At 40.3% G+C, this 26011-nt stretch overlaps 2 protein-coding genes across 5 annotated transcripts; one reads left to right on the top strand and one right to left on the bottom strand.

The window, feature by feature from the left end:
• Positions 1–1091: 1091 nt before the first annotated feature.
• LOC139555380 (transmembrane protein 51-like) lies at positions 1092–26011 on the top strand. 2 transcript variants are annotated; one of them, XM_071369137.1, is made up of 3 exons: positions 1092–1362; positions 22647–23117; positions 23887–26011. In XM_071369137.1, exons 2-3 carry the CDS (start codon positions 22738–22740, stop codon positions 24308–24310), a joined length of 804 nt encoding a protein of 267 aa, XP_071225238.1. In that variant the 5' UTR covers positions 1092–1362; positions 22647–22737; the 3' UTR covers positions 24311–26011. The 2 variants fall into 2 exon arrangements, with proteins under 2 accessions (XP_071225238.1, XP_071225241.1); XM_071369140.1 differs by lacking the exon at positions 1092–1362 and adding an exon at positions 1406–2141.
• Positions 8177–12263, bottom strand: LOC139555192 (uncharacterized). 3 transcript variants are annotated; one of them, XM_071368802.1, is made up of 10 exons: positions 11139–12263; positions 10875–11051; positions 10723–10784; positions 10554–10640; positions 10425–10466; positions 10186–10356; positions 10071–10106; positions 9418–9972; positions 9025–9136; positions 8177–8930 (listed from the first exon to the last, which is right to left on the bottom strand). In XM_071368802.1, the coding sequence occupies exons 1-7, from the start codon at positions 11200–11202 to the stop codon at positions 10071–10073; spliced, it is 639 nt and encodes a 212-aa protein (XP_071224903.1). In that variant the 5' UTR covers positions 11203–12263; the 3' UTR covers positions 8177–8930; positions 9025–9136; positions 9418–9972. The 3 variants fall into 3 exon arrangements, with proteins under 3 accessions (XP_071224903.1, XP_071224895.1, XP_071224889.1); XM_071368794.1 differs by having other exon boundaries at positions 10071–10356; XM_071368788.1 differs by having other exon boundaries at positions 9418–10356.

Genomic DNA, 26011 nt, shown 5'->3' with positions numbered 1-26011 from the left:
AGCACTTGTGTTTAGTGTACTCAATAATAAAATATATAAATGCTATCTAAAATTAACTTTATTTCAGTTTATTTTAAGCACAAGAAAATCGAGTAGTTCTAATTTTATTTTAATTTAGTCTGCTCAGGAACTTCTTAGACAGGCCTATTTGGGGGAATAGAATTGTCAATACAAGTTTATTTGAGTTTTATGGGGAATTTCCAGCATACGCAATGCTCTTCATACAATCTGGACTCACCAGTGGCGCAGGGGTCTAAGGCACTGCATCTCAGTGTTTGATGCATCACTACAGACACCCTGGTTCGAATCCATCCTGGCCGTGATTGGGAGTCCCATAGGGCGGCGCACAATTGACCCAGCGTCGTCCGGGGTAGGACGTCATTGTAAATAAGAATTTGTTCTTAACTGACTTGCCTAGTTAAATTTAAAAAATGTAGACTTAAATCCAGGACACTCCAATTAGTATGGTATGTATTAATTTGTGAATGTCCATCATTAATTGTGTAAGAAATTTTACGAATTGCTATTCATACAATATGTTACGAATTTACAAATGCATGACATGCTACGAATTCTAATTTGTTGTTAGCTAGGTGACTAATGTTAGCTAGGCTAGTGGTTAGGGTAAAGTATACAGGGGGTTGGTGGCACCTTAATTGGGTAGGACGGGCTTGTGGTAATGGCTGGAGAGGAATGGGTGGAATGGCAAATATATCAAAAACATGGTTTCCGTGTGTTTGATCCAATTCCATTCGCTTCGTTCCAGCCAATATTATCAGCAGGTTAGGAGTTAGGTTATTAAGGTTAGGGTTAGCTAACATGCTAAGTAGTTGAATAGTAGAAAAGTTGCTAATTATCTAAAATGCTGAAGTTGTCTGTGATCAGATTTGAACACACAACCTTTGGGTTACTAGACTTTCACATTATACGCTCACCCATCCACCCTGACTAACCACCCTACTTTCGTTTTTTCCTTAAGTAACCTTCTGTTTTATGTAACCATACCAAATACAAAACATATACTAATTTGACGGTCACAGATTACTATGTTACGTCTCATCTATGAGACCAGGTTGCCTTATAAAAAGTGAGCCTACGTGCTCTATGACCAATGAGTAAAGAGTTAACGCTTTACAACAGGGGGGAAGTTGGACAAAGTTCCTGTCTAACATATTCCCTGAATTCTATAGAGACTACCATCGGGGGAAATACACACGTTAATACATATTTCAGATTGTGTAAATAGCAGGATTACATTCTGGATATTGGGGTAGCAATATCATAATTTTGAAGACACCTGCGATACATCAGGTATTCGATTGGGAGGGAAGTCATTGGGCGTTCACGGCTGGAAAGACTAAGGTAAGGCCGTCTCAAATTGCAAATCACCTTGACAGTTTGAGCAGTGTTCAGACTAACTTTATTATATTCTCTGTGAAGTATTAGACCGTGTTATCTGATAACACAAAATCACAGTTCTTATGGCAAGATGTCAAGAGTTACAAGTGATCTAATGCCACAGAGTTTAACATGATTTCAGTTCCTCCCCACTACAAACACCTTCGCTAAATGGCTGGCAGCGATACATTGTATTGGGATTCGGGACGGAGAATTGTAGTCAAATTGCTACATTAAGTTGGTAGTAGTCTGATTTAATCATGATGTAATACAGTTAATTGGTATATACACAGCCTGTAAAATCGTGTAAATGCTCCTTAGAAGCTAGCCCTTAATGAGTCTGTTAGATTACATTTTTCATAAAGTAAGAGTCATTGGAAAAGGCGTCTTCTGTAAGGTTTTGTTAGGAGGCGCAACGCTCGGTCTGAACATTAACACGCATTGTTTAAGGTATGGTTTTGGAAGCATAAGGACCTTATTTTTCATATCAGCGAGAAATATATATATATATTTTTAAGTTCAATTGATACACACCTTTCTTATAGGGATAGGGTTTCCACAAGGCCATATTTCCATATTACAGCGCTTGTTTAAAGAAATCGAATGGAAGATGGTGGACTAACTGTGCTAATTAGCTATCTGCATCTCCGAACACGTGTGTATACGGAAGACGAGACTCCACAAAGGTGTCACTGAAAAATACTGTCGGCTGCAACTGTTAAAAATGGCTTAAACCATGTACAGTAAGTGTGTGTGTTTTGCATTTGTGAAATTATTTTGATGTGATATGGAAGTAAAGAACTGTACCACAATTGAGAATCAATTCATGTTGAGATGGAGGATCTGGCTGTTTTGTCTTCCAGAGCCAATTCGCCCTTTAAACAGAACATGCAAGGTCCTTGGACTAAGGAGTAACATTAGGCATGGACTCAAGGTGTAGAAAGCTGGATAATGTTGACTCCAATGCTTCCCACGGTTGTGTGAAGTTTGCTTGATGTCCTTTGGATGGTGGACCATTCTTGAAACACACAGTAAGCTGTTGACCATCAAACCCAGCAGTGTTGCAGTTCTTGAGACAAACCGGTGCGCCTGGCACCTACGACCATATCCTGTTCAAAGGGCTTGAAAAATCTGCTTAAATCTATGGCAAGATTTGAAAATGGTTGTCTAGCAATGATCAACAACCAATTTGGTAGAGCTTAAAACGCTGTTTTCACTTTGGAAAAAATCGTGCCCAATTTAAACGGCCTCGTACTCTATTCTAGATCATACAATATGCATATTACTATTGGATAGAAAACACTCAAGTTTCTAAAACAGTTTGAATTATATCTGTGAGTAAAACATAACTCATTTGGCAGCAAACTTCCAGACAGGAAGTGAAAATGGGGCTCTGTGTCAGGGCCTGCCTATTCAACTGGCTTATATTTATCGATATACATGCACTTCATACGCCTTCCACTAGATGTCAACAGGCAGTGGAAGGTGGAATGGGGTGTCTAGCTTGATCTGAGGTCGAACAAGAGCTTTTGGAGTGGCAGGTCAGCCATTTTGTCAGTTTTCCAAGGCGCGAGAAGGACCTCAACATTGCCTTCTGAAAAGCGTTCGGTTTACACGGCGAATATCTCCGGCTCTGATTTTATTTGATACATATTAGAAAAACATCATAAAGTAGGTTTTTTCAACCGAGTTTCATCAGTTTATTCAACGTTTATTGGGACTTTTGGAGATTTCCGTTCTTTGCGCCAAGAGAGGGTGGGAATGTTAGTAACATTGGCTAGCATTGTGGCGCGAATTCGACAGAAGAAATGGACATTCTAAAACCAAACAACGATTTATTCTGGACCATGGACTCCTTGTACAACATTCTGATGGAAGCTCAACAAAAGTAAGAAAACATTTATGATGTTATTTCGTATTTCTGTGTAAAATGTTGAGTCCTATTCTCCGCCGTTTTGGTGAGCGCTGTCTCGCAATAACGCAAGCTGTATGTTATGGTAAAGTTATTTAAAAAAATCTAACACAGCGGTTGCATTAAGAACCAGTGTGTCTTTCATTTGCCATACAACAAGTATTTTTATGTAAAGTTTATGATGAGTTCTTTGGTCAGATTAGGTGAGTGTCCAAAATATCTCTGGAGATTCTGGTGAATCGATGCTACGTATTCACAATGTATAATCAGGATTTGTAGCTCTAAATATGCACATTTTCGAACAAAACATAATTGTATTGTATAACATGATGTTATAAGACTGTCATCTGATGAATTTGTTCATGGTTAGTGATTCATTTTATCTCTATTCTGTCGGTTTTGTGCAAGCTATTTTGGCGGGGAGTAAATTGCGTTGTGTGTTTGGCTACTGTAGTGAGCTAATAGAAATATATATTGTGTTTTCGCTGTAAAACACTTAAAAAATCGGAAATATTGGCTGGATTCACAAGATGTTTATCTTTCATTTGCTGTACACCAAGTATTTTTCATAAATGTTTTATGATGAGTATTTATGTATTTCACGTTGCTCTCTGTAATTATTCTGGCTGCTTTGGTGATATTTTTGATGGTAGCTGCAATGTAAAACTATGATTTATACCTCAAATATGCACATTTTCGAACAAAACATAAATGTATTGTATAACATGTTATAAGACTGTCATCTGATGAAGTTGTTTCTTGGTTAGTGACTAATTTTATCTCTATTTGGTCGGTTTTGTGATAGCTACCTATGCGGTAGAAACATGGTGAAAATATGCGGTTGAGTCTTTTGCTATTGTGGTTAGCTAATATAAATACATATTGTGTTTTCGCTGTAAAACATTTTAAAAATCGGAAATGATGGCTGGATTCACAAGATGTTTATCTTTCATTTGCTGTATTGGACTTGTGATTTCATGAAAATTATATTATATGATATCCCTGTCCCGCTAGGCTATGCTAGTCAGCTGTTTTGATGAGGAGGATCCCGGATCCGGGATGGGTATCACTGAAATGTTAAATAATTTAGAAAGTATAAATGGGCAAATAATGTACAATCCAGGTGTGTAAAGCTCTTAGAGACTTACCCAGAAAGACTCACAGCTGTAATCAATGCCAAAGGGTATTCTAACCTATATTGACTCAGACATGTGAGTACTTATGTAAATTAGATATGTGTTTTATTTTCAATACTCTATCAAATTGGTTGTTGATTACTGCTAGACAACCATTTTCGAGTCTTGCCATTGGTTTTCAAGCAGATTTAAGTCAACTGTATGTAACTCACCACATAGGAACATTCACTGTCTTCTTGGTAAGCAACTCCAGTGTTGATTTGGCCTCGTGTTTTAGGTTATTGTCCTGCTGAAAGGTGAATTAATCTACCAATGTCTGGTAGAAAGCAGACAACCAGGTTTTCCTCAAGGATTTTGCCTGTGCTTAGCTTTTTATCCTGAAAAACTTCCCAGACCTTAACGATTACAAGCATACCCATAACATGATGCAGCCACTGCTATGCTTGAAAATATGAAGAGTGGTACTCAGTAATGTGTTTTATTGGATTTGCCTCAAACATATGTTTCTATTCAGGACAAAAAGTGAATTGCTTAGAGAAATGTTTTACAGTATTACTGTAAGGTCGCCTAGTGGTTAGAGCATTGGGCCAGTAACCGAAAAGTTGCTAGATCAAATCCCCGAGCTAACAAGGTAAAAATCTGTCGTTCTGCCCCTGAACAAGGCAGTTAACCCACTGTTCCTAGGCCGTCATTGTAAATAAGAATTTGTTCTTAACTGACTTGCCTAGTTAAATTAAGTTTAAATAAAAAGTGCCTTGTTGCAAACAGGATGCATGTTTTGGAATATTTTTATTTCCTTCTTTTCACTCTGTCAATTAGCATAGTATTGCGGAGTAACTACAATGTTGTTGATCCATCCTCAGTTTTCTCCTATGACAGCCATTAACCGTTCGGCTAGCGGAACCCCTGACAACATTCCGCTGAAAAGGCAGCGCGGGAAATTCAAAAATATTTTTTAGAAATATGTAACTTTCACACATTAACAAGTCCAATACAGCAAATGAAAGATAAACATCTTGTTAATCTACCCATCGTGTCCGATTTAAAAAATGTTTTACAGCGAAAACACAACATATGATTATGTTAGATCACCGCCAAGTCCAAAAAACACACAGCCATTTTCCCAGCCAGATAGGAGTCACAAAAAGCAGAAATAGAGATAAAATGAATCACTAACCTTTGATAATCTTCATCAGATGACACTCATAGCACATCATGTTACACAACACATGTATGTTTTGTTCGATAATGTGCATATTTATATAAAAAAATCTCAGTTTACATTGGCGCCATGTTCAGAAATGCCTCCAAAATATCTGGAGAAATTGCAGAGAGCCACATCAAAAAACAGTAAATACTCATCATAAACCTTGATGAAAGATACATGTTTTACATAGAATTAAAGATACACTTGTTCTTAATGCAACCGCTATGTCAGGTTTAAAAAAAACTTTACGGAAAAAGCACACTATGCAATAATCTGAGACGGCGCTCAGATAGAAATAACATTTCTCCGCCATGTTGGAGTCAACAGAAATACGAAATTACATCATAAATATTCCCTTTGATGATCTTCATCAGAATGCACTCCCAGGAATCCTAGTTCCATAATAAATTGTTGTTTTGTTCGATAATGTCCATTATTTATGTCCAAGTAGCTACTTTCGTTAGCACGTTTAGTACACATATCCAAACGCTCGCGCAGATCCAGGCGAACGTCAGACGAAAACTTCAAAAAGTTATATTGCAGGTCGAATAAACTTGTCAAACTAAGGAGAGAATCAATCTTTCGGATGTTGTTATCATAAATATTCAATAACGTTCCAACCTGAGAATTCCTTTGTGTCTATAGAAGTAATGAAACGCAAGTCGATATCATGTGGAATGCGCGTGACCAGGACCTGGCACTCTGCCAGACCACTGACTCAAACAGCTCCCATCCGGCTCAACATCACAGTAGAAGCTTCATTCAACGTTCTACAGACTGTTGACATCTAGTGTAAGGCGTAGAAAGTGCAAACAGAATCCCACTGGGATTTCAATAGGCGATGAGTTGAAAATCGACCAGCCTCAGAATTCTCACTTCCTGTTTGGATTTTTTCTCAGGTTTTTGCCTGCCATATGAGTTCTGTTATACTCACAGACATCATTAAAACAGTTTTAGAAACTTCAGAGTGTTTTATATCCAATAGTAATAATAATATGCATATATTAGCATCTGGGACAGAGTAGGGGGCAGTTCACTCTGGACACGCTATTCATCTAAAGTGAAAATGCTGCCCCCTATCCCTAAAAAGTTAATCTCTGTAACTGTTCTAAAGTTACCATTGGCCTCATGGTGAAATCCCTGAGCGGTTTCCATCCCCTCCGGCAACTGAGTTAGGAAAGACGCCTGTATCTTTGTAGTGACTGGATATATTGACACACCTTCCAAAGTAATTAATAACTTCACTGTGCTCAAAGGGATATTCAATGTCAGCTTCTTCTTTTTTTACCCATCTACCAATAGGTGCCCTTTGCGAGGCATTGGAAATCCTCCCTGGTCTTTGTGGTTGAATCTGTGTTTGAAATGCACTGCTCGGCTGAGGGATAATTATATGTGTGGGGTACAGAGAAGATGTAGTCATTCAAAAATCATGTGAAACACTATTATTGCACAAAGTGAGTCCATGCAACTTACTATGTGACTTGTTAGGCACATTTTTACTCCTGAACTTAGTTAGGCTTGCCGTAACAAAGGGGTTGAATACTTATTGATTCAAGACATTTCAGTTTAATCTAATTACTATTTTTTTTTATAAAAATTGAAATGTCATAATTCCACTTTGACATTATGGAGTATTGTGTGTGTGCCAGTGACAAAACATCTCAATGTAATCCATTTTAAATTCAGGCTGTAACACAACAAAATCTGGAAAAAGTCAAGGAATGTGAATAGTTTCCGAAGGCACTGTAGGCTATATGCCTATTTTTGTTGAAGAACCAGGGGCCTGTTGCACAAAACTAGGATAAGGGATTAAGCCAGGATATCTTGGTGATCCTGGCTCAATTGATCCGTAATCCGGTTGCACTAAAGATGGATAGGGGCAGGAGGATATGTTATGGTATAAATTACCATGGAGATTTATTCTGTGGAGCTAGCCTGCTCCAGACCAGGCTAAATTCCAGGATCTATTTAATCTCATCCCTAATGTCAGTCAGCAGTCACCACAAATGGAAACCAATAGTTATTTCACTGCTCACTATACATTGTTATCACATATAACTAGACCCACTGTTATTATTTAAACGTTTGTGATCATTAATTTCAATGATTTTGGATAGAAAATGATTTTTAGATGATGTTGCTATCATTAGATAATTTACAGTTTCCCATAGACTATAAGGCTATATATAAAATGATAGAATATTAGGGCCACAGAGGGGAAAAAAACACAAGTCATAATATTGTAACCAGTTGTTTTAAAGGAGGACAGTTGTTAAAATGACAGATGTGGGGCATTTCGTGAAATTGTACTTCAGTATGGTTTCATAAACAAAGACATGCTGATGTGCCAGAATATTAAGTATCACATTGTCATAAGTATCAAAACTGTAAAAACAATATGTAGCTTTTCTGCAGAAAGAACCAGCCTCATAAATTTATGACTTTATCCTTTTTCTTCAGTGTGGCCCTAGTACTCTGTCATATAAACAAATACACATTCCATATGAATATAAAAACACAATGTGTAACATTATGTTCCTTTATTGAATAAGGACAAAACAAAGCAGGTAAACCATCAGCTCCTTTCGAAACTGAAGTCACAGTGACTCTACAAGATGGAAAGCACAGAATCCAAGCATATTATACAAAATGATACATACACATTCAAAGGTCTGTATATAACACACCCTGCATGTCTGCACACTAAAATAAATGCAGGACAAATCCATACACATCAACTGAACAGACAAATGAATGGATGCAGTAGCCTCCCTGCAGCCTTGTATTACACACAGTATACCGCACAAACATCATAAGAGGCCAAATTCGTCAAAAAACGAACCCAAAAAAAACCAAATTCCTCTGCCACCGCAGGACATATTTAACCAAAATTGAAAGCACACATACTAACTAAAATAATTCAACACATATTGGTCCCTCAGCAGCCGACCACTGTCGTCATCAGGGAAGATTGCCGGATTGTCCCAGTCCATGGCTGGTGGCACTCTGGGGGCCCTCTCCTTCCTCAGGCAGGCCACATTGTGGAGGACAGCACAAGCCACAGTAATATCACATGCCCTAACAGGGCTGACCCTTAATTTGTGAAGGCAGTGAAAGCGTGCCTTCAGGAGGCCAAAGGTCATTTCAACTCTGGCCCTGGTCCTGGCATGGGCATGGTTGTAGGCCTGCTGTGCTTCCTGGGGGTCTGTGAAAGGTGTCAGGAGAAAAGTCTGGCAGCCATACCCCCTGTCTCCCAGCAACACACCAGAGAATTCACCTGTCAACACAAAATCTCATCATTACTACCTCATAAACACAGTGATATTCTTGACACAGCCATGATGGTTATAAATAGGGGTTGTGTGGCTTACCTTGTGATAGGCACTGATAGATTTCAGAGGCCCGAAAGATTCTGGAGTCATGGACTGAGCCAGGCCATTTTGCCACAACATTGCTGATCACACAGTCAGCATTGCAGACCATCTGAAATCATAAGATGAGGAATATTACACCAATCAATGCACATCACTGGCAATGCAGAGTGTTCGTCAATGGACAATATCAAAAAGTTATGTTCACCTGAACATTAATGCTGTGAAAGGATTTCCTATTCACAAAATCGGCCTCATGGGCACCTGAGGGGGCTTTTATCCTTATGTGTGTGCAGTCCACTGCACCAATGACATTGGGGAAACCTGTCACACAAAGTAATGAGTATCCTACTATGTGTTAACAGTTGTCCTGTAATTTGTAGATCCTCTTACCTGCAATCCTATAGAACTCCTCTTTGATGTCACAGAGTCTTCTGTGGCCAGGGAAGGAGATGAAGACATCTGCTAATGCTTTGATAGCCAGACACACACTCCTTATTGTGCGGCAAATTGTGGCCTTGTTCAGCTGTTCTGCATCCCCCACTGAGTACAGGAAGGCTCCACTAGCAAAAAAGCGCAAGGCCACACAAACCATTTGCTCCACACTCAGTGCATGGCTCCGTGCAGTGCGGTGCTTAATCCTGGGACCCAGTAGTCTGCATAGATACCTGATGCCATCTGCAGAAAACCTGTATCTTTCATATAGATGGTCATCAGGGAAGGCCAGTGGGTCCAACCGGTCCCTGAAGACCCTTTCTCGCCTGAAGGCTCTCCTCAGCACAAGTGCTTCTTCATCCACCACATCTCGCACGAATGGGCATGCCATTGTCAGAGCAGAAAGGAACACACAATTTTGGGCCTTCATATAGGCTAGTGGCCACACCTGGTGCTGGGGGGGTGGGCAAAAGAGGGCGATGCCTTATAACGATGACTTGGTTGTACTGATTGCTGGGAAAATAAAAAAAAACTTAGAAAGATGCCACCGTCCTGTGTGCTCACAATAAGAGCTCATATGTCATGGCTCACTTGACTTTACGAGAATATACCTAATTTTTATTTTGAGCTGTGTCATCTTCTTGGAGCTGGGGGAGGAAAGAAAAATAATGATTAATACATTTGTGTTACAGTTAGCATACAGTGTACATTGAAGGCATATCTCACCTCCCTCTCAAGTTTTTTTATTTCAAGGTCCAGTTTCCTAATTGTCCTCTTTATTTCGGACTCCAGTGCAAGATTTTCCATCTTTTTCTTCTTGTACTGAATGTCTATGTCTGCCAGTTCTATTTGGCGCCGGAGGTGGTTGCCATACAACTTTCTGATAGCTTGTGAGCTCTGTGAACACAATACAATTAGCGCAGCTGGAATTTGGCAGGATGTGGTGTCCTTTTATTAATACGCACTATGTTGCCAGGCTGGTTTTCCCACTGTATAGCATCTGGGTCCTGTAAAAGAAATTAGATTTTTTGATTTTGATGAGGACTCCTCACCATTGTAGAGTAAATAGTACTTTCACAGTCTTAACATGATACCTCATGCCTTCTGGAATCCAGAGAGATGGTCTCCTCCTCATCATCGTCTCCATCATGTGCTGTTGCTGCTGCACTGGGGCCTTCACCCTATCACATTTAATCGGATTCATATTGAAGCTAGTAGACAAGACATGCCAGGCCTACAGTATGCCTTTGATGGAGTACTCACTGGATCAGCATCGTCTGGTGCTTGTGCTGGTGGCTCTAACAGGAACACAGTGCTGCCAGACACTGCAAGGCAATAGGTAAACCAAAGTCAGACAGTCCAAATTGATTCAATATGAATGTGGTTGTATCCCATGTAGAGATGGAAGGACATACCTTGAATGAAGCGGGTGGCATCTTGGGAGGAACCTATGCTCGTCTCTTTCCCCCCAGGGATCCCCTCTAAGACGGGCCTGCCTTTATTTAGCTCCAAGGCCATGTCCTCTGCTGGGGTAAGGTCAGCCTTTGGTGACCCACCACCCGTGCCTTGTCTGTGGGTATTCTTTTTCACTGCTAAAACAGTACAGACAATGTGTGAGCAGGCACCTTCTGGGTACAATATATGCTTGTGCTTTGTTAAATATTAGTCAGGGACCATACCATTCTGCAGAATGTTCTTGTATTTGATTTTGACCTGCTGCCATGTCCGTTTTGGCCCGTTCATGTTTAATCTACACACACACACACACACACACACACATTTAATGGAGTCACACTGCAAAAAATTACTTGGTATTTTTGTCTTGTTTTCAGTAAAAATATCAAAAAATTTATCATAGCTTTATACAGTGTGATGGAGTTACTTTACACAATTTCACTCATATCTGCAGTGCATTTCAATTAAAAATTTAACCGTTTCATAATTACAGTACAACTGCATTTTTGGAGATGTGAATTAAATATTTGAATTGTAATTGTGATGTTTCAGCGGAGCGGTGAGTGTGTAATTGTGCACTACTTACGCATTCAGGCGGTCTGCAATACTTTGCCACGCTTTTTCTCTTTGCTTTATCACTGTGGCGGTGTTGCCTTTCTTCTTAATTATATCTTTTACCTCCTCGTATGCCTCCATGAGGATTTGTGCTTCCGACGGGGAAAAGTACGCGGCTCTAGTTGCCATGGTAAATCAGTTAATCTGTGATCTGTGGCGGGGTCTATTTGAGTGAGCCGTGAGCGCGCACCTATCCAGGATTGGTTTCACCTGGCTTAATGAATCCGTGTCTGCTCATCCTGGCTTGGTCTTTGTGCAACCAATTAAGCCTGGACGCACATGTTTTGGCTTCATTGAGCTCATTGAGAGTCATTTATCCCGGATGTCTTAATTCTACTTTTGTGCAACAGGCCCCAGGGCTTCAAAAAACAATTACTCAACCAAATGGTTCATTGTTTTGTTTGCTCAATGTTTCCTGTCCTTTTCTTCTATTTCTCTCTTTCAGTCATTCTGTGTGGTCATAAGAGGTCATTTATCATCTGTCACCTCTGGAATCAGCTTAGTCTGGATTCCCATGGGACTGTGACACGAGCCAAGAGGTCAGATGACTTAAACATGCAAACCCTGTTACCATTTACACAATAGGAAACATCAATTACCTCAACATGTAAAGTATTTTTTGTGTACATTGATCAGAATACTGTTTTCTAACGAGTTTGAACTAGAGGTCGACCGATTAAGATTTTTCAACGCCGATACCGATTTATTGGAGGACCAAAAAAAGCCGATACCGATTAATCGGCCGTTTTTAATTTATTTTTATATATATATTTTTTAATTTATTTGTAATAATGACAATTACAATAATACCGAATGAACACTTATTTTAACTTAACATAATACATCAATAAAAATCTATTTAGCCTCAAATAAATAATAAAACTGGTTGGTTTAAACAATTTGGTTTAAATAATGCAAAAACAAAGTGTTGGAGAAGAAAGTAAAAGTGCAATATGTGCCATGTAAAAAAGCTAACGTTTAAGTTCCTTGCTCAGAACATGAGAACATATGAAAGCTGGTGGTTCCTTTTAACATGAGACTTCAATATTCCAAGGTAAGAGGTTTTAGGTTGTAGTTAATATAGTATTTATAGGACTATTTCTCTCTATACCATTTGTATTCCATATACCTTTGACTATTGGATTTTCTTATAGGGACTTTAGTATTGCCAGTGTAACAGTATAGCTTCCGTCCCTCTCCTCGCTCCTACCTGGGCTCGAACGAGGAACACATCGACAACAGCCACCCTCGAAGCAGCGTTACCCATGCAGAGCAAGGGGAACAACTACTCCAAGTCTCAGAGCGAGTGACGTTTGAAATGCTATTAGCGCGCACCCCGCTAACTAGCTAGCCATTTCACATCGGTTACACCAGCCTAATCTCGGGAGTTGATAGGCTTGAAGTCATAAACAGCGCAATGCTTGAAGCACAGTGAAGAGCTGCTGGCAAAACGCACGAAAGTGCTGTTTGAATGAATGCTTACGAGCCTGCTGCTGCCTACCACTGCTCAGTCAGACTGCTCTATCAAATCATAGACTTAATTATAACATAATAACACACAGAAATACGAGCCTTTGGTCATTAATATGGTCGAATCCGGAAACGATCATTTCGAAAACAAAACTATTATTATCGCATATACCCTGACTCTGCGTGCAATGAATGCAAGAGAAGTGACACAATTTCACCTGGTTAATATTGCCTGCTAACCTGCATTTCTTTTAGCTAAATATGCAGGTTTAAAAATATATACTTCTGTGTATTGAGTTTAAGAAAGGCATTGATGTTTATGGTTAGGTACACGTTGGAGCAACGACAGTCCTTTATCCGCGAATGCGCTCCGCATCGATTATATGCATCGCAGGACACGCTAGATAAACTAGTAATATCATCAACCATGATAACTAGTGATTATGATTGATTGTTTTTTATAAGATAAGTTTAATGCTAGCTAGCAACTTACCTTGGCTTCTTACTGCATTTGCGTAACAGGCAGGCGTTAGACTAGTTAACAAGCAAGGTTGCAAGAGTGAATCCCCGAGCTGACATGGTAAAAATCTGTCGTTCTGCCCCTGAACAAGGCAGTTAACCCACCGTTCCTAGGCCGTCAGTGAAAATAAGAATGTGTTCTTAACTGACTTGCCTAGTTAAATAAAGGTGTAAAAAAAATCGGTATCCAAAAATACAGATTTCCGATTGTTATGAAAAGTTGAAATCGGCCCTAATTAATCGGCCATTCCGATTAATCGGTCTAGTTTGAACTGTGTGGGATTTGAGTCTCTGTCTAGTTGTAGCCTCTAAAACATGTTCACTCTAAGGTCCCATTTCCATTGTAGTTGGGTGTTATTCTGATTGGTTAAAACTGCATTCCAGCCTCTGTCTATTCCACAAGATACCACTGGCTAAATCTATGATGTTAAAATGCCTATTTACCCTGTTCCATCTGACTGCGCAGTCCACTGTCTCATCAGCCCAGCCAGGCAGTTTTATAAACTTGATTTCCACTATAGAAATTCTCACATTTCTTTTAGACTAACATTTCATTTTCAACAGCTTAGATTTGTATAAACCTTGCTGTCTGTCTCTCCGACATTTGCAACATTGTTTCAATATTCAAATTCGATCTCCAGCTGTCCAATAGTAATGAATGTGTCGGGAAGAGACAGACAGGTAGGCAGCTTTTCTCAGCCAGTCAAATCATGAATCAGCATCTTACGTACATACATACATACAGTTGAAGTTGGAAGTTTACATACACCTTAGCCAAATACATTTAAACTCAGTTTTGCACAATTCCTGACATTTAATCACAGTAAAAATTCCCTGTCTTAGGTCAGTTAGGATCACCACTTTATTTTAAGAACGTGAAATGTCAGAATAATAGTAGAGTGGTTTATTTCAGCTTTTATTTCTTTCAGCTTTTATTTCTTTCATCACATTCCCAGTGGGTCAGAAGTTTACATACACTCAATTAGTATTTGGTAGCATTGCCTTTAAATTCTTTAACTTGGGTCAAATGTTTCGGGTAGCCTTCCACAAGCTTCCCACAATAAGTTGGGTGAATTTTGGCCCATTCCTCCTGGTGTAACTGAGTCAGGTTTGTGGGCCTCCTTGCTCGCACACGCTTTTTCAGTTCTGCCCACAAACTTTCTATAGGATTGAGGTCAGGGCGTTGTGATGGCCGCTCCAATACCTTGACTTTGTTGTCCTTAAGCCATTTTGCCACAACTTTGGAAGTATGCTTGGGATCATTGTCCATTTGGAAGACCCATTTGCGACCAAGCTTTAACTTCCTGACTGATGTCTTGAGATGTTACTTCAATATATCCACATAATTTTCCTCCTGATGATGCCATCTATTTTGTGAAGTGCACCAGGCCCTCCTGCAGCAAAGCACCCCCACAACATGATGCTGCCACCCCCGTGCTTCACGGGTGGGATGGTGTTCTTCGGCTTGCAAGCCTCCCCCTTTTTCCTCCAAACATAATGATGGTCATTATGGCAAAACAGTTCTATTTTTGTTTCATCAGACCAGAGGACATATCTCCAAAAAGTACGATCTTTGTCCCCATGTGCAGTTGCAAACCGTAGTCTGCCTTTTTTATGGCTGTTTTGGAGTTGTGGCTTCTTCCTTGCTGAGCTGCATTTCAGGTTATGTCGATTATAGAACTCGTTTTACTGTGGATATAGATACTTTTGTACCAGTTTCCTCCAGCATCTTCACAAGGTCCTTTGCTGTTGTTCTGGGATTGATTTGCACTTTTCACACCAAAGTACGTTCATTTCTAGGAGACAGAACACGTCTCCTTCCTGAGCGGTATGATGGCTGCGTGGTCCCATGGTGTTTATACTTGCGTACTATTCTTTGTACAGATGAACTTGGTACCTTCAGGCATTTGGAAATAGCTTCCAAGGATGAACCATACTTGTGGAGGTCTACAAAAAAAATTCTGATGTCTTGGCTGATTTCTTTTGATTTTCCCATGATGTCAAGCAAAGAGGCACTGAGCTTGAAGGGAGGCCTTGAAATACATCCACAGGTACACTTCCAATTGACTCAAATTATGTCAATTAGATTATCAGAAGCTTCTAAAGCCATGACACCATTTTCTGGAATTTTCTAAGCTGTTTAAAGGCACAGTCAACTTAGTGTATGTAAACTTCTGACCCACTGGAATTGTGATTACAGTGAATTATAAGTGAAATAATCTGTCAGTAAACAATTGTTGGGAAAATGACTTGTGTCATGCACAAAGTAGGTGTCCTAACCGACTTGCCAAAACTATAGTTTGTTAACAAGAACTTTGTGGAGTGGTTAAAATGTATTTTAATGACTCCAACCTAAGTGTATGTAAACTTCCGACTTCAACTGTACATACATACATACATGCATGCATGCATACATAGAAAGAAATGTCAAACGAAGCTAGTTTGTCTTTCCAGCTTCAGTTGGAAGGCATTGCGTTAGCTGTGTTGGCTAGCTCTCAAAGTGTCCTGACGTGAGAGCACATTTTCTATGCCAGGTGAAATCGCACATCATTAGCTCATTGTTATTAATGTATCCAAATAAATGTCACTAGAAATCAGCTTATGCAAATGCAGCTACTTCGTTGTTATTCTGTCTGCACTGTTTGATGTGATTGAAGTTAGCCGTAGTTGGTTAGCTAGCAAGCAAGGGATAAGAACATTGCCAGCCAGTATGGCAATGGAACATTTAGAGCAAACAACTAGGTCGCGTCCATAGATACAGAACAAAAAGACTGAACGAATGGGTCGCGTCTAGCAGGGCATTATCACTTAAATCTGACATTACCTTCAGTGTTGTGACATCTTATTACAGTCAGTGTTGTGACATAACATTACATTTGTATCAAGGTAGAGGGATGTTGTGCTCTAAGCTTGGATGTACACTGAGAATACCAAATATTAGGAAAGCATTCATAATATTTTGCCCTCAGAACAGCCTCGGTCCATAGACTCTACAATGTGTCAAAAGCGTTCCACAAGGATGCTGGCCCATGTTGACTCCAACGATTCCCAGAGTTGTCAAGTTGGCGGGATGTCATCTGTGTGGTGGACTGTTCTTGATACACACAGGAAACTGTTGAGCATGAAAAACCCAGCAGCGTTGCAGTTCTTGATACAAACCGGTAATATGGTCACCATAACAGCATTACCGCCACACCGGCGGCCATGAGTCATAAAGGTAGTCAAACTCCACATGACTGTTTAGTCACGGTAATTAGGCTTCTCCAAGCTCTGATGCTGCTGATGGTCATTAGTAGCCTACCAAACTTGTTAACTACCTGGTACTCAGCACTCTATTGTCACTCTAATCACTCTGACATCAATGCAAATGTAATCGAAAATCTAATCAAGCACTTCGTGAGCTCATGTTGCGCAACATTTCTATAGGCTTTGCAATTGCGTGAGAAAAAAGAGTGATGGCCTCTTAAAAAGAGGATCCCGTCAGCTAGGCCCACTATATTTCTCAACTTTCCTAATATTAAACACATTGCTTCTCTTTACAACAGTAAAGCCTACCTACCTGGCTGGCATGAAAATGAACCACAGGAAAAGCGTCCTCCATTCGCTATTTACGTGTTGCCCTTATTTTGAGATGAGTGCATGATAATGGTCCATTCCCAATCAAAAAAAACTTCACACACATTATTTAGTATATGTAAAAACACAATTAAATCAAGAATAGTCTGATGGGTGACAATATTAGCGGATCACTTGTGAATGATGCCCAGCTTAAGGCAAGAAACAGTGCATGCTTTTTTTTTTTTGCCACCTTTTTCAACTCATAGTCGCGCACCTCATGTAGCCTAGCCCGTAGGCCTATATGTTTTGATAAGGTTTGTATCACAACTAAAGTGGCCAAATAACTTTTTTAAATGAAGCCCATTAATCCACTTTACAACGGGTGTAGACTAGAGCCTAACTGGCATACATACGCAGCGCGTGAGTTTCAAGTTAAGGGAAGATCATTTTCACCATAAAAATGCACCTTTATAATAAAAGCATTACATGCGTAATTGCAATTGTGGTCCCTTTTGAGAATGGTGTTTTCCTGCTAATGGAACATTCGCGCTTATAGCCTACTGCCCTGTGTGTATTGCTGCGCTTATGTGAAGAAATAGCCTAATAGTTTATCAACATTTTAAGCTAAATGTTCTGATCTGTTGCATCAAGCTCATTGCTTAAAACAGGTTTTTTAACGCTAGTGGTTGTATTCATTTGGGATCTATTGCATCCCACAACTGTCCCAGACTATGTTTTGGAATATTTATTTATTGCATAGAATAGGTCAACTTTTGCACTATGGGAGATGGTAGATTGACATACTGTAGGCTAGTGCTTTTGCTGTTCATTAGGCCTACTTATCTTGTTGGCTGACAAAGTAAATGTGGACAGTTCTTCCAATATCTTCCATATGCGCCTCGAAATTGAATAAGGACACGCTCAGTTGCGTCCCCGGTGTGTCTGTCTTCACTTGTAGCCTGTGCGAAAGACCCGAACACGTGAAGGAGAGGTGATTCGGCATGCAGCAGGGAGTTGGGAATTATAATGATTATATTCAGCCCAAGGGCACAACGGCCACTGGCTGCAAAAGGCATGGATTTTTTTAGGGGGCATTACGGCTACACAAAGGGGATGCAGTCGGGAAATTCGAGGCATTATCAAGTTCTTGTCAAATGTTGAATGAGACTGAAGTGTGTACAGCCTGTGCAAAAACAAAGCAGAGCTTATGCCTTTTTCATGCAACTTTTTCAAATCATCATTAGTCGCATCATGCAGCCTTAGAATGTATTAAAACCAAAACATATAGCCCAACATCACAACTAAAGTTACATAAACTCTAAGCATATAGTGTAAGAGTACCTGTTTCTTTGTTAAACGCTCAGCGCAGAATAGCCGCATGGGTGCACTCCCTCAAACCGTTTGGAGAAAATAGCCTTTCTATTTTACTCAGCTATGTTCAGATATATTCTTCATACTATAAAATAATGCCACGGAATTCAAAGCAAATCTTGTCTGCTAAATGAACTAGTTTAGCCCACAGCCATATGGCATGGCCACATCAGGACCTAACATAAGGACAACTCAGAGTATGCTATTCTGTTCTCCTGAAATAGACTACATTTTCTACATATGTTTCTTTAGACTTGTCTAAAATAAATAATGGATTTATTGTGATGGTGTAGGCTATATTACATGGATTTATTAGACTTATTTAAAATGTAGAGGTTCCAAAGGTCTGCATCAGTGGCTTGTAGGAAGCCAGGAGATGCTAAATGTTTTTATGTTAACAGTTATCCCTGGCTGACAATTTCATGACCCCGTTCAAAGGCACTTACATTTTTTGTCTTGCCCACTCACCCTCGGAATGGCAAAAAATGTAAGTGCCATTTCTCAATTTCTCGAGGCTTAAAAATCCTTCTTTAACCTGTCTCCTCCCCTTCATCTACACTGATTTTGAAGTGCATTTAACAAGTGACATCAATAAGGGATCATAGCTTTCACCTGGTCAGCCTGTCATGGAACGAGCAGGTGTTCTTAATGTTTTGTATCCTCTGTGTATATCCTATTGTGTACATATCAGTTGTATTACTATGCATACTACCTTCCTGTAATGACTTTTTATTTGTTTTAATTTTGACTTGATTATTATTATACTGCAGGGTTGGAGCTAGCACGTAAGCATTTCACTGCACCTTTTATACCTGCTGGAAACTGTGTACGTGAGAATTTGTTGTTGTTGATTTGTGCCACACGCTAACTTACTGTTTAAGTGCCTTGAAACAGGGGACTCTGGCTTGGCATAATAGAATATTCTCATTGAGTCTGTTGTTGTACAGAATCTTGCACGATGACTGCACTTTTTGCAACGTCTGTATTTGTTGTAGAGCACCTGACTTTAGTGCAGGGGTTCTTAAACTTTTTCCAGCCTGGCACCCAAATGAGAAATTCTGTGTTTTCCTGGGACCCAAGCTTAGGAAAATATGCAACTATACATAAATATCAGTACATTTCATTACCCTTATTTATGCCTAAAACAAATGCAATATAGACAATAACAATGAAATGAAATATGTATTCATGTTTATTTTCCCCATTTAAAAAAAACTCTTACATATCTGTCTAGGTTGGAACTGTTGCTGTTAAAATACAATAAATAATTTTCATTCTGAACTGGAATAAACTGATTTATCACATCACACAGATGTAGACCAGAAAACACACAATCCCAATGAGAGATGTGTGGCTGGTTGAAGTCTTCATGTCTATTTGGGCTCTGTTTTTGACAGTGCAACACTGAGGTCATGCTCAGCCTTCAAACTGTTTCTGTACTTGTTTTATAAGTATGTCAGAGTTGAGATCCCTGACTCCCATAGGTATGTTGTGCCAAACTGGACCAGAACATCTACTGCTTTCTCAGTCAGGCAGGAGACCGCTTCCTGCTGTAGATGAACAACCCAGAACTGTGTGAGTGCGTTTGCCTCAAACAGCATCTTGCTTCAATCAGTTTATTCCAGTTAAGAATACAAAATTATTACATGTGTTCTAACAGCAACAGTTCCAACCTAGACTTTCTTTCAGCCTACAGTAGGCCTGAACATTTTTCATCTTCTGTACTGTTACTAGGATTGCACTATCAGTAGCTAGCTTGCTTTGGTGAACGTTATCTATTAGCTGTGTACAAGGCCAGGGGATTGCTTGAAAGAGAAACTCCCATCTATTACTATGAGAGTTAGTACTCTCTTATTTCTGCTTATTACCTGTTATAAAATGACAACAATGCCTTGCTAGCTGACTTTTCCACTGTCAGAAGCACTGTTTCCTGAAGCATTCTGCCCTGTTCTGAAAGAACTCCCTGGGTTTACCACCATGCTGTGGATGTTTGGTCAGGACATATCGTTTTATTCATTTGTTCCTTTTGAGAGACTCATTACTATGCACTTCCCCGCACAAAACACATTGTGTGCGCTCCTCGTTTTAAAATGTGTATGAAAGAGGGAGAAACTCATCACTGTATATGTGTTTCATGACAATTGAGCTCAGTCAGACCTTGTGGCTAGCATGAGTCCATTTGATAACAACGGTGAGTGATGGCGAGTGGGAATGACAAGTGAGTGGCAGACAGCGCATCATCGGCTGCGTTGTATGTGTCGCGGCGTGATCTTCAAGAAAACTGCAGAAAAAATATCTGGTGAACCGCGAAGCACACAGGCACCTCCCTCTCTCGGGTACGCAGCTGCCAAACTGAGCAGAGACCGCTGCTAAGCAGAGAGCGCAGATGCACTTGGCCAAATCACTTCCAGTAATTAATGATTAGTAATTAAATAATTATACATTTACTCTGACACATCGCTACCCACCATTAACAGGTCCGTGCGTCACGACCCAAACTTTAAAGGCTACTTTAGTGTAATGTGATTGCTTGTCACCTTGAAAGCACACCAAGCACATTGTTGCTATAGGAGGCTTTTTCATACATTCATGCTTCTGATGCTTCACTGTACCATAACGTTCATGTCAATACTTGTCTGTGCTAATGTGATAGGTGCAGTGCATGCCTTCAACTGCCATCCTTCACATTAATGTTTTGTTGGATAGTGTGTCTTCAGTGCATATTAAGACCTGCACTGCAAAGCTGTTCACACTTTTCACCACCGGTCTTTTATTTCCACCTGAAGCATCTCTTCTAGTGATCCAACAAGTCAAACCATTTAATATATTAGCTGACAGGTACGTGTGAATGGCATACATGTATTTTAGACAGTTATGCATTCAATGATTTATGTTGAATACACTTATCACCAAACATTGCATATCAGGAATATTTATTTATTTTATTTAACCTTTATTTAACTAGGCAAGTCAGTTAAGAACAAATTCTTATTTACAATGGCGGCCAAACCCGGACGACGTTGGGCTAATTGTGCACCGCCCTATGGGACTCCCAATCATGGCCGGTTGTGATACAGACTGGAGTCGAACCAGGGTCTGTAGTGACGCCTCTAGCACTGAGATGCAGTGCCTTAGACTGCTGCGCCACTCGGGAACCCAAAATATATGCTTCATGAGAAATTCATGCACACTTCATAGGCTGTAGGTTACACACTTAGGCCAAAGTGGTATTACATGCAGACACAGCAGACTCCCAGTACAAGTTGTTGTCTTGGTATGGTCGGCCAGCTAGAGATCCATCCGAGAGTGACAGATTTCTGTGTGTTTTTGTTTAGGGGCCCTTTGCTGCATTAGGAGCTAAAAGGAATAAGTACTGTCAGTGTTTGCTGAATCCATGTTAAGTGACTCATAGCATGATATGGAGGTATCACTATGAGACAGTCATTTTGTGAATATCTACCATTTACACTGTGAAATGCTCTTCCTGACAATTACAATGTGAGATGCTCTAGTTGTAAACGGAAAAGAAACAAATGGAAGTGCCAGCAGTTTAGAATCTTCTGTTGGTTATACTATAGTAATACAACCTCAACACAGCCTGAGCAAAGTGTAGTGTTGGTTTAGCATGATTTAGGAGGGCTAGACCCACAAAGAAATGTTCAGGACATTGTTTGGGTAATATATTGTCACTCGAAATACCAACACATTCACAAAGTGAAGTATTTAAAGACAGGACAATGATAAATTACCATGGTATATATTACGTTGCCATGCACACTACCTCCAACAATACATTTGAATGGATTTCAAATCACAGGGCTAGCCTTTAATTTGGACTTTGTAGTTTTGAGGAAGATTTCTTCGAACTTCACTACAATAGTATAGGCCTACATTATTTCCTGGTGCTTTTTGGTCAATGATTGGCTCATTCACATGATTAATTCAGCTCTCTTTGATTGGCACTATTCCAGTGGCTCTTTATCATGTAAAATATATTTGTGAATAACTAAAACACAGCTTAATGTAACCCTCCATGAACTTCTCTGGCTTTGGCCCCCTTCCCAGCCACATTGTGTCTATTCCAGGAAGTTGTTCATTGTCATCTGATTTCAGCTAGTCTGAGCCTTTGCCAGTTTTATTGTGCTGCTACATTCCTGCTCCTTAATGTGAAAACAACTTTCCTCTCTCCCACATTGCAGGTTAGGTCTACGGTTCATCCCTTGAGCCTCCTCTACCCAGTCTGCTGTATCTGATTGTGTAACACTTCTGGTGGGTCCACGTGGGGAGGTGATGTGTTCCAGTGGCGGTCCAGACAGCTCCGGCTATGGGGGCAGCCGGTCTGGCTCCTCATATGCTCTGTGTGCCTTGGGGGTGGGGCTCATAGCCCTGGGCATCGTCATGATCGTGTGGACTGTGGTGCCCGGGGATGCTCCCCGGACAACCAAGCCTCCGGGCAACTTCAGTGTTATTGTACCAGTGGACCATGCTGGGGATGGAGAGAAGGACAGGGAAACAGCGAAGACCTCATCAATAGCCTATGTGCTGGTGGGGGCGGGGGTGGCCATGCTGCTGCTGTCCATCTACCTGGGGGTGAGGAACAAGAGGGGGAGCCAAGGACAGGAGACACAGGTCCCCTTTGTGGACCATGTGGCTGGGGAGGCAGGAGAGATGTGAGTGCTTTAAACAATTTAGATAATCACTAACAGTGACTTATTTTAATCATCCAAGAAGGGGTTCAAAGAGGCTTCGTTTTCACTATTAACCCATATAACCTAGTTTCTAGGATGATGCCTGCAACATGCCTCCCTTTTGATTGATAGATGTTAAAGCACCAGTTTATCTACACTGCGTGTACAAAACATTCCTAATATTGAGTTGTCTTGCCCACTCACCCTCCGAATGACACACATACACAATCCATATCTCAATTGTCTCAAGGCTTAAAAATCCTTATTTAACCTGTCTCCTCCCCTTCATCTACACTGATTGAAGTGGATTTAACAAGTGACATCAATAAGGGATCATAGCTGTCACCGAATTCACTTGGTCAGTCTGTGTCATGGAAAGAGCAGGTGTCCTTAATGTTTTGTACTCTCAAAACTAGCACCAAATGTCATACCAGTACATACCACTAGTAATTAAGGAATAAAAGTCCATTAGAGGAAAAAAGAAAAAGAAACATTGAACGCCGTGCACTTATTACCACTACTGGCCGGTGTGGCTAGTGAGGTTTCATGACGTTTACAACAATAGCAGAAACATATCATTACAAAAGCTCTTATTGTTCTGGCAATATATGTTTTTGTGATTATGATCAGTTAAGAAGCAGTACTTAGCTATTTTAGGCTTTTCTAGTATCCTTAAAAAAAAACATGAAATGTAAATGATGGCTAAAATGTTGCTTATTTTAAACCGCCGTCCTTGTACATTCTTTTGTAGTGCAGGGGAGCCAGCACCAGCCTACGACGTGCCCAGTTATGAGGAGGCGGTCACCAGTGGCCAGTACCCCATACGCCAGAGCAACTTACGCCACAGCACCTCCCAGCTGCCTTCCTACGAGGACCTCATCAGTGCTGTGGAAAACGAGGGGGAGGGACCAAGAGCAGTCACTTCAGAGGATGTTCCTCCCACTACTCCGGCCCTGCATCCCCAGCCCACCCCCGCCGCTGCAGCCAACCCCCCCACCCGCAGCAGCAGTCGGGCTAGCCGGATACTACGGCCGCTCAGGGTACGCAGAATCAAGTCAGAGAAACTCCATCTGAAGGACTTCCGTTTTAAAGTCCACAACCCTACTGATGTGAAGGTGACCATTGAACCCATCACGCCACCACCACAGTATGACGATAAGATGCCTGAGTTCTGACAGCGCCCTCGGGCTTGGGAGGACTACAAGCATTGTTTTTCAATGTTGAGTAAAACAACACTATTGCTGGATCAGATGGACTAATAATAATACAATTTCTGGAAAGCAGAACCATTATAACAGATGCTTTGTGAATATAGGCCCTGAACTCACATACCATCTCAGAGTAGGAGTGTTGATCTAGGATCTGTCCATGCAATCTTATTCATTATGAACTGAAAGGCAAAACTGATCCTAGTTCAGATCTCCTACTCTGAGACACTTTGTGGATACACGGGCCTTGAGTCCAGAGGCCTGGCTTGGGAGTCTTCTTCCTTCACACTGAGACCAAGACACTGACATTGTTGCTTTGAATCAAGATGTTTCTCTGCTCTAACTTGACTTGTTTATTGAAATCTGCTTAATGGCATATTTATTCCAGGGCTTCTTTATGTGCACTATGCTATCTGTTTAGAACACTGTGGCTGTGTTTTGAAGATAATTAGCTATCTTATTCTTATCTTGTGCACAAATACATCTTGACATCCAGAAAATGTCCTTAACCTTTTCAGATGGAATGCATAAAATGGTGTCATAACAGTGCCTTGGTCATTGTATTGTATCAGCAGATGTGCCTATTAGGAAACAATCCATGTCATCAGTTTGTCCCCCCACACTGTGATTGCTCATGGACTACTGGAAACAAATGCCCTATGAAAATGGTAGTTTCATGTCAGTTTATACAAAGAATGGCACAACTTTTGAGAACGTGTTTTATAGTACTACTATGTAGAGGACATGCTGAAGCCAAGGAATAATTAAATACCTTTATGTTGACTGGCCTCTGTCCTCTGTGTTGACGTTTGGCAGTTGGAGAGTATTGAATGTGAATCATGAAAATGTCCGCTTTCTATAACTGCAGCAACAATGAAAGGGAATAAGTGTTGTCTCGTCAGCTTTACATTCAAGGGAATAGCAGGTAGAATACCCTGAAGTCCAAATAAACTGTAAGACTTTATCTCTGCTAATTTATCTAACTATGCACATTTTTACAGCGTTAAGAGCATTTTGATAAGATTATTTCAAGGTTTCTTTACTTATGTGGACCGTGAATGAATGTACCTTTCTAGTACTGACCCAGTTCAACTAACTAAAACCATGTTTGGGAAGATCATTGGAGAAGCATAATGTTCTTAGAATTTAACAGCAGTTATTTATTAAAGATCTTTTGTCATCTGACACTGTAGGAGAAAAAATTTAACTATTGGGCTCCCGAGTGGCGCAGCAGTCTAAGGCAGTGCTAGAGGCGCAACTACAGAACCTGGTTCGAGTCCAGGCTGTATCACAACCGGCCGTGATTGGGAGTCCCATAGGGCTGCTCACAATTGGCCCAGTGTCGCCCAGGTTAGGGTAGGCAGTCATTGTAAATAAAAATTTGTTCTTAAATGACTTTCCTAGTTTTAAAAAAATGAGGGGGGGTGTACTGTATATGTACTTAGTGTAGGTGACCAAATTCAATAGATAGCACTGTATGAATGACCTCTGGTCTGTAGAATTGGTTTGCGTATATGTGCTTGTTTCTGTATTGACACATTTAAATAAGTAATGAAAGGTATTGGGGTAATTGTCTGTTTTCAAAAATGTTAAATATCAATGTATTTATTTTAACATGTGCAAATCATTATTTGGGGATTCTTGAGAAATAAAATTGACTGAGTTGTT

The sequence above is a fragment of the Salvelinus alpinus genome, chromosome 2, assembly GCF_045679555.1.
Source record: "Salvelinus alpinus chromosome 2, SLU_Salpinus.1, whole genome shotgun sequence".
Lineage (NCBI taxonomy): Eukaryota > Metazoa > Chordata > Actinopteri > Salmoniformes > Salmonidae > Salvelinus > Salvelinus alpinus.
Note: the sequence above shows the minus strand (reverse complement) of the source record. Positions and strands in the feature narration are given on the sequence as shown.

Bases quoted from the DNA above. Each gene is read 5' to 3' on its own strand.
- LOC139555192 (XM_071368788.1), bottom strand. From the start codon at position 11,202: ATGAACGGGCCAAAACGGACATGGCAGCAGGTCAAAATCAAATACAAG. The intron at 11,052-11,138 runs GTATGGTCCCTG...GTACTGTTTTAG, and splicing joins CAAGAACATTCTGCAGAATG to CAGTGAAAAAGAATACCCAC. The intron at 10,641-10,722 runs GTGAGTACTCCA...TAAATGTGATAG, and splicing joins CACCAGACGATGCTGATCCA to GGTGAAGGCCCCAGTGCAGC.
- LOC139555380 (XM_071369137.1), top strand. From the start codon at position 22,738: ATGTGTTCCAGTGGCGGTCCAGACAGCTCCGGCTATGGGGGCAGCCGG. The intron at 23,118-23,886 runs GTGAGTGCTTTA...ATTCTTTTGTAG, and splicing joins GCTGGGGAGGCAGGAGAGAT to TGCAGGGGAGCCAGCACCAG.